The sequence below is a fragment of the Olea europaea genome, unplaced genomic scaffold (assembly GCF_002742605.1).
Source record: "Olea europaea var. sylvestris unplaced genomic scaffold, O_europaea_v1 scaffold1156, whole genome shotgun sequence".
Classification (NCBI taxonomy): Eukaryota; Viridiplantae; Streptophyta; class Magnoliopsida; order Lamiales; family Oleaceae; genus Olea; species Olea europaea.
The window spans coordinates 38430-47389 of record NW_019228961.1 but is presented as its reverse complement, the minus strand read 5'-3'; the positions used below and the strand labels follow the sequence as shown (position 1 = coordinate 47389).

At 33.5% G+C, this 8960-nt stretch overlaps 1 protein-coding gene across 1 annotated transcript; it reads left to right on the top strand.

The window, feature by feature from the left end:
- The first annotated feature begins 761 nt into the window (after nucleotides 1–761).
- On the top strand, nucleotides 762–4701 carry LOC111373715 (putative late blight resistance protein homolog R1B-17). The gene is made up of 3 exons (XM_022996290.1): nucleotides 762–3123; nucleotides 3236–4387; nucleotides 4456–4701. The coding sequence occupies exons 1-2, from the start codon at nucleotides 809–811 to the stop codon at nucleotides 4377–4379; spliced, it is 3459 nt and encodes a 1152-aa protein (XP_022852058.1). The 5' UTR covers nucleotides 762–808; the 3' UTR covers nucleotides 4380–4387; nucleotides 4456–4701.
- Nucleotides 4702–8960: the final 4259 nt, after the last annotated feature.

Below are 8960 nucleotides of genomic sequence, written 5' to 3'. Positions count from 1 at the left end.
GAATGATGGCGCAAACAAATAAAAATATATATTTCTTTGAGTACCTTGTTTATTCAACTTTTGTATTGTCTTTAGTTTGGACTCCACAAATAAGATTCCACACAGGTGTGGACTTTTCTATACATCCATTGTTCTATTTGAAAAGTGAATCAAATGAGCTGTACTCCAACATATATTCAATAATTCAAACTCACACTCTCTTCCCTCAATAATTTCTAGTCTGTTCCGTATTCTAGTTTCGAACTCCATTTTCAGATCTACAAGCTCGGAAGCTATATACTCTAGTTTTTCTTATTTCTTTAAAGTTTGTATTTAATGCAAACAATTGGTAGAATCTATTAGGGGGTGTTCTCTTTGTGTTTCAATTTTGTGTTTTGAGTTTTAAATTCATTTTGAGTTTTGTGTTTTGAGTGTTTGTTTTGAAATTGTTGAAAATGCGTTCTTTTTGTTAGTTTCTCAAAACAAAAAAAATGAAATTTTTTTTTGAAATTTTGAGAATCACCACAAGATCACCTCAAAAAAAAAAAAAAAAAAAAAAAATTTACACTGAAAACGGTGTTTCCCGCGTTTTCAGTTTTTTCAAGTTTTACACTGAAAACGCTCAAAACGACAAAAAAGTCGTTTTGTGTTTTCTTCACAAATTTTGTTTTCGTTTTCGAAAATTCGTTTTCGAAAACGGGAAAGAGAACACGTTTTCACCGTTTTGAAAAATCGAAAACAGAAAACGGCCCGAAAACGATAAAGAGAACAGGGCCTTAGGCTTTTAAACACAAATATTTTTTTCACTGCAATCGCGCATTCTTTCCCTATGTCATCAGGGGAGGAAGAAACAGGCAGAGACGAAGAGGAGTACTCTTCACCAGACGAAGATACACTGTTTAGTGGGCCAATAGCATTCCTTATGATTGTGTCTGAATATATGTCAACTTTTTCCTGCCAACTTGGGCTTCCATCAAACGATTTTTTAGATTTTCCGAACCAGCTTACACACACAAAAGATATTGAAAATATCAGACACTATCTCCAACAACTATTGTCATGTAGGAAAAAGCTTGAGGAACTCTTTAATGTCCCAAACCAGCAAAGCTCGTCATGTCCTAATGAAGTTGTTGCAGTCTTTATCAATTTTCTACCCCGACTGGTAGAATCCATCCTATGTTTCAAGTCAGAATACATCGCTTTCCAAAATCTCCGGACAGAGCTAGGATTTCTAAATACTTTTCTTGGAGATACATCAATGCATTTGCAGCCCACCAAGAATATAGTGATAGATATCCAAGATGTGGTTAATGAGGTAGGAAATCTCTTTTATTCCTTGTTTTTCACCTTTGTAGTATTCTCGGTCACTCGGAAGGAAGCCACCACTATTGCTTTTACAAGGCTTAATTTGACGGATATTGAAGATGTGGTCAACGACGTTCTTGAGGACAGGCCATTGCAGATCACTACTGAGGAAGAAGAAATCAGGAAAGCAGTGGTGGATATCAATGCTCTGGTCCATGAGATAGGAAGTTTCATAGTTTTCACCAAGAATGATCAAGTCCCGGAGAGTGGAACAGTTGATCTAGCTCTTTCCGGTTTGTTACCAAAGTTCGAGCTCTTGAAATCAAAGATCAAGGAGCATTGCATCACAGTCTCAAAGATGCCAATTGATATGGCTCCAAAGACTGGTGTGGTTTCACTCTTCATTGTTGATTCCGTTCTTGTTGATCTCATGGACCTAATAAATAACAAGTCTGACTGGATTCTTGGTCAGAACGATCAAATTGTAATGCTACATGAGGAACTATTTTTGTTGGGATCTTCCGTCACCAGTATAGCTGTGCAGCAAGAAGCAGAGCAGCAAGAACTCATAATAAAAACCAGAGACGTAGCATTTGAAGTTGAATATGTTATCAACTCGTTTCCCCCTGTTTGGTATCTCGCCCTCAGACTTCCTCAGCTCATTGAGAAGATTCAGCTTATTACGATGGCCATCAAAGAAATGAAGAACGATATTGATGTGGCTGGACTGCGAGAAGTTGCAAAATATCCGGATGAACACTTATCCTTACAATCTGAAGAAACTCCCATTTTGGAAGATGTTATTGTGGGGTTTAAAGATGTCGCACTCCAAATTGCGGAACAACTTGTTAGAGGAAAGGAGCAATTGCAAATTATCTCTATATCTGGAATGCCTGGAGTTGGTAAGACAACTTTAGCAAATAAACTATATAATGATCCATCCGTAGTCTATCATTTTTACAAGCGAGCCTTGTGCGTTGTTTCTCAAACATATAATAAGAAAAATATTTTGATGAACATTTTGAGCTGTATAAAAAATGTTAAGCAAGAACCAATTGCAATCAAGGACGAAGAAAGTTTGGCTGAAGGTGTTTACAAAAGTTTAAAAGGAAGGCGATATCTCATCGTCCTGGATGATATATGGGATACAAAATTATGGGATGATTTGAAAAGATTTTTTCCAGATGATGGAACTGGGAGTAGAATCTTATTCACCACTCGGAATAAAGAAGTATGTTTGAAAGTGTCACCTTATTGTGTCATGAATACACTTCCTTTTCTGTCAGAAGTTGAATGCTGGGATTTATTACAAAAGAAAGTGTTCAGAGATAAAAGTTGTCCTCAAGAACTGCTAGACGTTGGGAAGAAGATTGCAAAAAAATGTCACGGCCTACCACTTGCCGTGGTCGCGATAGCTGGAGTTCTTGCAAATATGGAGAATAAAGAATACTTGTGGCAAGAAGTTGCAAGAAATTTAAGTTCACATTTATCCAAAAATTCAGACTACTACATCCAGATACTAGAACTTAGCTATAATCATTTGCCAATGCACTTGAAACCATGTTTTCTTTACTTTGGAGCATTCAAAGAGGACGAGGAAATCCACATACAAAAGTTGATATCATTATGGGTTGCTGAAGGATATATAAAGAAGGAAGAGCAGAAGAGTTTAGAGGATGTGGCATTAGAATATGCGATGAAACTCATTGATAGGAGCCTGGTACTTGTTGCTGAAAAAAGATTTGATGGTTCAGTCAAAACTATTAAGATTCATGATCTATTGCGAGAAATGTGCTTGAGAATAGCTGAAGAAAATAAATTTTTGAAGATTGTCAATATGTAAGTTCTCTATTTCTCTTTTTCCTTCTCTATTCGTACATTTTTGTTTTAGTGCACTAATAATTGTGATTATATCTGATGATCGTATCACGCGTGATTATTTTTATATCAGTAATGTTGATGAATCTCATCCACTACCGTACTTCAGTGAAGTGGCGATGTATCAGAAATACCATTGTCTGAGTATTGTCTGTGGGGAAAATCCTACTCCCTCACTCCCTTTCGGCCCACATGTGCGCTCTCTTTTATGTCGTGGTGTTGCGTTGCCCACATTATTTGCATGCAGCTTCAAAGTTCTTAGGGTCTTGGATGTTTATAATAAATTTACAAGTTTTGTTGTAATCGGAATTGAACAGCTGGTTAACGTGAGGTACTTGGTACTTTCAGACACACTTCCACCATTGGAAAGCTTCCAGAGACTAGAATTTCTTGTTGTGATCAATTCATGTGGTATTGAAATAACGGATGTCCTCCTTAATATGATGAGTTTGAGACACATGCGTTTTGATGAAGGTGCACAATTCAGTGAGTCTATCTGCCGTCGAGCAATTAAGGAAAAGAGTTTCCAAATTAAAAATAACCTACAAAGCATTTCTTACCTTCAAGTTTTCGATAAAGCGGATGAGAAAATTTTGGGATGTTCACCCAATCTTCGCATGCTTAAGTGTTGGGTTGAATCTTCACACGGTTTTTCTTTCGACTTCCTTAATCAGCTCGAATATCTGAAGCTTGGGTCAAAAACAGTAGTTTCACTGCCCTTAAATATCAAGAAATTGACTCTAGTTGATACACACACGTCTCGGGAACAAATGGAGATAATTGGGAAATTGAAGTACCTTGAGGTTCTCAAATTATGTGATGTTTCTTTTGAGGGAGAACAATGGGATACTATGGAAGGTGAATTCCCAGAACTTAAATTCTTGAAACTCTCACGTGTAAAACTTGCAGAGTGGAATACCTCAAGAGATCATTTTCCAAGACTTCAACGACTAGCATTGCAATCTTGTGTCGATTTGAAGATGATCCCTCCCAGTTTTGGTGATATTCTAACGTTACAGATGATTGAGGTATTTAATTGTGGGAGAGCTATCAACAAGTCCGCTAAGAAAATTCAGGAAGAACAAGAAGACATGGGAAATGAAGATCTTAAATTCATAATCTCTAGGCCGTACTGGAAAAATTTAAGTGAAAGTGAATCTGAAGAAGAAAGCGAAGAAGAAAGTGTACGAGAAAGTGAAGAAGAAACAGAGCATTAGTTTTGCAGGTATACTACGTTTCCTTAAGAATTCCTTTTCATTATGTAATTAGATTTTGAACTTCTTCTTCTTGCAGGAGATACCTTTGGCAGCCTTCTGAGACATTTCTGACTGTAATAAGAGATAATCTCTTATTTTAGGCTCTTTCATGTTCTCATCTGGGTCCTGGGTCCTAGGTATTGTGTGTACTGCTAAATGAAACATCAAATAACTTCTATTGTATTTTGCCTCTATTTTTTTTTTTTTTGTGAAACCATGGTGAACTCTCTATTTCATGATCCTCTTTATGTTATTCTAGGAATTACTATCGAGCAAGGCGCCATTTCGGGGCATTTATTTCACAATACTTGACTATTTTAAAACTCGTGGGACACTTACAGATCACCTTAAAAGAGATTTGAGAGCTTAGCAAGTTGATTTAATTCACTGTCACATGGCCTTAAATTAACTTATGAAACATGAGTTGCATTTTAAATATTCATAATCATCAAGCAAGAATGAGTTTGTAAAATATTTGAATTTTGTATATGGTATGCTTTAAAATATTACTGTCTGGCAGAATTTGGATTTTGTTGAATTTGAACTCTAATTTAATCTATACAATTAAGATTGAAGATGATTTATGCAAATGATTTTAATCTATTTGGGTAGTAAACATTTCTCTATAACATGAGTCTTCTTGAGTGATAGATATTTCTGCCGGTCTTGAGATCCAAACAGTTTCGCTACACATCAACAAATGATTTATGATGTGTAAACCTTTTCAATCTGGTTGCAAGTTTAGAAGGATCATTTGTTCTTCTCAGCTGTACGAACCAAATATTCTAGTAGCTTTAAGGGTAGAAATAACTCTTGGTTCTACCTCATAAAGATAGTCCTTGAACAGATAGTCCTTGAACAGCACACTTTTCTTTGACGTTCAAACGATTTTCATCCTTTTTCAGATCTGATTTTGGTCGGGAATCACGCACCAATGAGCTTTGATACCATTTGAAGTGGAAGATGCCTCCAAGAAGGTATTTTCGAGCTCAATTAGTCAAACTCAACCTTATCAACAACCTCAACTCTACGACCCAAAACCACCATCACTTGTTCACTTCGGTCGCTACAGCTGTACCCACAAAGGACACAAATGCTCAGTGTTATTGCAATCGCAAAGGCAAGAAAAGAAAAAACGGGAAAAAAGTCGGTTGGAGCATAAAGTAAGAGCAGCGGTTTTTCACCAAGCAGAAACAATAACACGCTACTGTGAATGAGAAAGGAGTCAACATACATAGGTAGTTTATTAGGTGTGTAAACGAGTTAATACTTAAAGACAACAAAACAGGCCAAGTAAGGTAAATATTGGCCAACCTATATTAGCGTCTAGGAAGTGAGCGGGCCATGAGCGTCTTCAATTAAATTGGGCCACTTCCAATGGTCCCAAGTAATTTTTGGATCGAACAATTTCATTGAAGTGTTGATAATTAATTTAGTCATTTGATCAATGCCAACTGAAAATTTTCAATGAGTAACATCATTGTCTGAGATTTATTGGATATTAAATCCCAACACTATAAACTTAATATTCCACCAAAGATTAGGACTTTCATATGACGATTTTTCTATGAACCTATACGAGTGAGGGAAGCACACTACAAGGACGGTAAATTGTGGCTCGCTCTGTTAGTCATTTTCTATCAAAACCATAAAGAAAATTTGGAACACATCATTAGCGAATGTAAAACTGCAAAAATAATGTGGCAAAAGGAGCTATTAGATTATATGCAGACATGGTGATAGTAGAGAATTTGGACGTGTGATATTTATGTTCACTACGGTACCACGATCAACTCTTCAAAACTGCTGTGTTTTTCAACATATATGGAGCGAAGCGCAATGCATTGGTACCCAAAAAATGAAGATATGAATCATATGATCGGTTGCTTTCTGTTGATATTGGGCTTAATTTTCTTAATTCATTATAGCCTCCTTATAAATTTAGGTCAAAGTAAAACTTAACCATATGTTTTGTAGAACTTACAATTAATACATACCTTACATGCGTTTCTATCTAATTAAACCAAACAAGCAATAAATGTTTTCTTTTAAATGTTATCTTGATCGTTTTCTACATTATACACATGACATATTCTATATCATCAATTTGTCATGTATGTATGTAAACACATTTATCACATGATGGATTTGACAAAAATACTAAATACTTTACATGCTCAAAACAAAATGATTAATTCATAAATTACAATAAAAAGTGGGACATCTTATTGAAAAAAATTATAAAGTTGGCATACTCATCACTTGTTTGACCCAAATTATACAATCTTGGTTCAGTTTTTTGCCTTAGTGGCACAAAAAAAATATAAATCTGGTCATCACAATACTGAGACTTCTACTGAGGATGTCGCATGTATATTAGTAATCTGACATGAAAAAATTCGTTTTAGTTTCTCATAAGAATGAAAGCCTACAATAATGCAAAAACAATATCATGCGTGAGTGAGGAAACGAGTAAGAAGGTACGACTTTCTTTTTTAATGAAAATAATCATCTAGAATACGACTTAGCACGTTTACTCTTAGATACTCTTCATTGCATCTACAACTTTAACGAAAGCTCACAAAGTAATTTCCGGAGGTGTATTCAAGTGGGACTTTTGAAAATTTTGATTGACTTTTTTAAGTGATAACATCTAATTTCGTGGATCTTTTATAGACTTGTATAAAATTAATGGAAGTTTTTCGTAAACTTTTATATACTTTCATTTTAGAACCTTTAAATACTTTTGTAGAATTCAAAAGATTTTCATTTGAATTAGAATTCATGTGGATCTAGTACAATAATGTAAAATTCTCACATACGAGGTGGTAGTTCCCACAATTCCCCTTCCCCTTTCCTTCCCCTTCCTCTCCTCATATAATAAATAATATTTCAAAGAGAATAAAAAACTGTTTTTTTTTTTTTCACATTTTCAACCATACAATTTGCTAATAAAATAATTTTACATATAAATCTAATTTTTTTCTTACTTTTCAACCATAAACTTTTTAAAAAATTATTATTACAAAATTTATTCTTAAAAAAGGGGCTCAAACAAACGTATTAAAAAAATGAATCATATGAAGTGTACCCCACATATAGTTCAAACCCACTCCGCTCTTCCCTCTCTCTCAATAATTAGCAATGTTCTAAAAAGCTTAGAGCATGTTTGATACAGTTTGAAATCTAATTAAAATTAATTTTTTGATCGTTATTTCGCTATTTCAGTCGTCATTTTTGAATTTTTCTTTCACAGATAGGACTCGCTTTATCTCTAACGGTCAAAAAATTAATTAACAAAATCCTTATCAAACAAGCACTTAGGGTGTGTTTGATAGGGTGGAAATTCTATAGAAAATGGAATTGCAATTCCTTCTTTTTATTTTTTTGGTGTTTGATTGGCAAAAATTTTCTTGGAATTCATTTTCTACATTTTCATGCAACATAGATATTTTCCATGTTTTGGAGGCAGATTACTGTAGCATTTTTCTTTTTTTTTTTTTCATTTAATTTTTTTTGAAAATGAAAATAAAAATAAATTCTAAGAATTATTGTAAAAAAAATATTTCCCTTTGATTGGAAATTTTCATGTAAAACAAAATCAAATGAACACTAAAAGATAGATGATTTTCTTGATTTATTATTTTTTTTTTGGCAATGGAAACAAATTTCATTCCCAATACCAGTAAAATCTATCACTTTAATTGAAAATTTTCATGTAAAACAAAGCCAAACGAATATAAAAAAAACCTTTATTTCAACATTTTTCACGTAAAAAATTATATCTATCAAACACAATAATTTACAATTCATAGAAAAATAATTTCTAAACAATTCAATACTCTGAAATTCGTTTTCTTTTAACCTAATTTCCATCTTTGCAATCAAACGGACCCTTAATGTATAACAAGGTATACAATGTTTAGGTTAGACAAGGCCTAGGGGTAAAAAAAATAAAAATAATAAAAAAAATAGTTTTTTTAATATATTTTAATTTTTAATCAATCTAAAAAATATTTAAAATAATATCTGCCAAACATAAAAAATTATAAAATACTATATTGAAAAAAAAAAAAAAAAACTCATATAGGTGCGAAAAAAGCACGAAAAGCACGAGGTGGGGTATTATGTTCCCGCTTCTCACCTAGGCGCCACCTTTTAGAATAATGATAACTAGTAGTCTTTTTTCCTTTCTTTTGTTTTGGTTTGATTTTTGGATCAACAACCTCTAAAGCTAGCTGTAAGTTACTAAAATTTCGGTAAAGTAGAAAACATAATTAGAATACCAACATTATTTGCAGTGTAGGAATTCATGTCTATAGTAATGGATCATCCTTTTAAATAATTCAATACAATATGAATTAAATTTAGTAGCGGACAATTGAGGCAATTTTATTAAATGTGATTATGATAACATACAGAAAGAGAGCGAGTTTGGCTCTTTCTCTTTTAAAAATTAAACTTAAAATTTTAAAATATTATTTTAAATATGACTTATTATGATAAATAGCATTTCACTTTTAAAGTGTTTTTTCGATATGC

What these genes read in the sequence shown, in the direction of transcription:
- LOC111373715 (XM_022996290.1), top strand. Translation starts at nt 809, where the DNA reads ATGTCATCAGGGGAGGAAGAAACAGGCAGAGACGAAGAGGAGTACTCT. An exon ending in TTTTTGAAGATTGTCAATAT is followed by an intron (nt 3,124 to 3,235) that starts GTAAGTTCTCTA and finishes TTTTTATATCAG; the next exon opens with TAATGTTGATGAATCTCATC.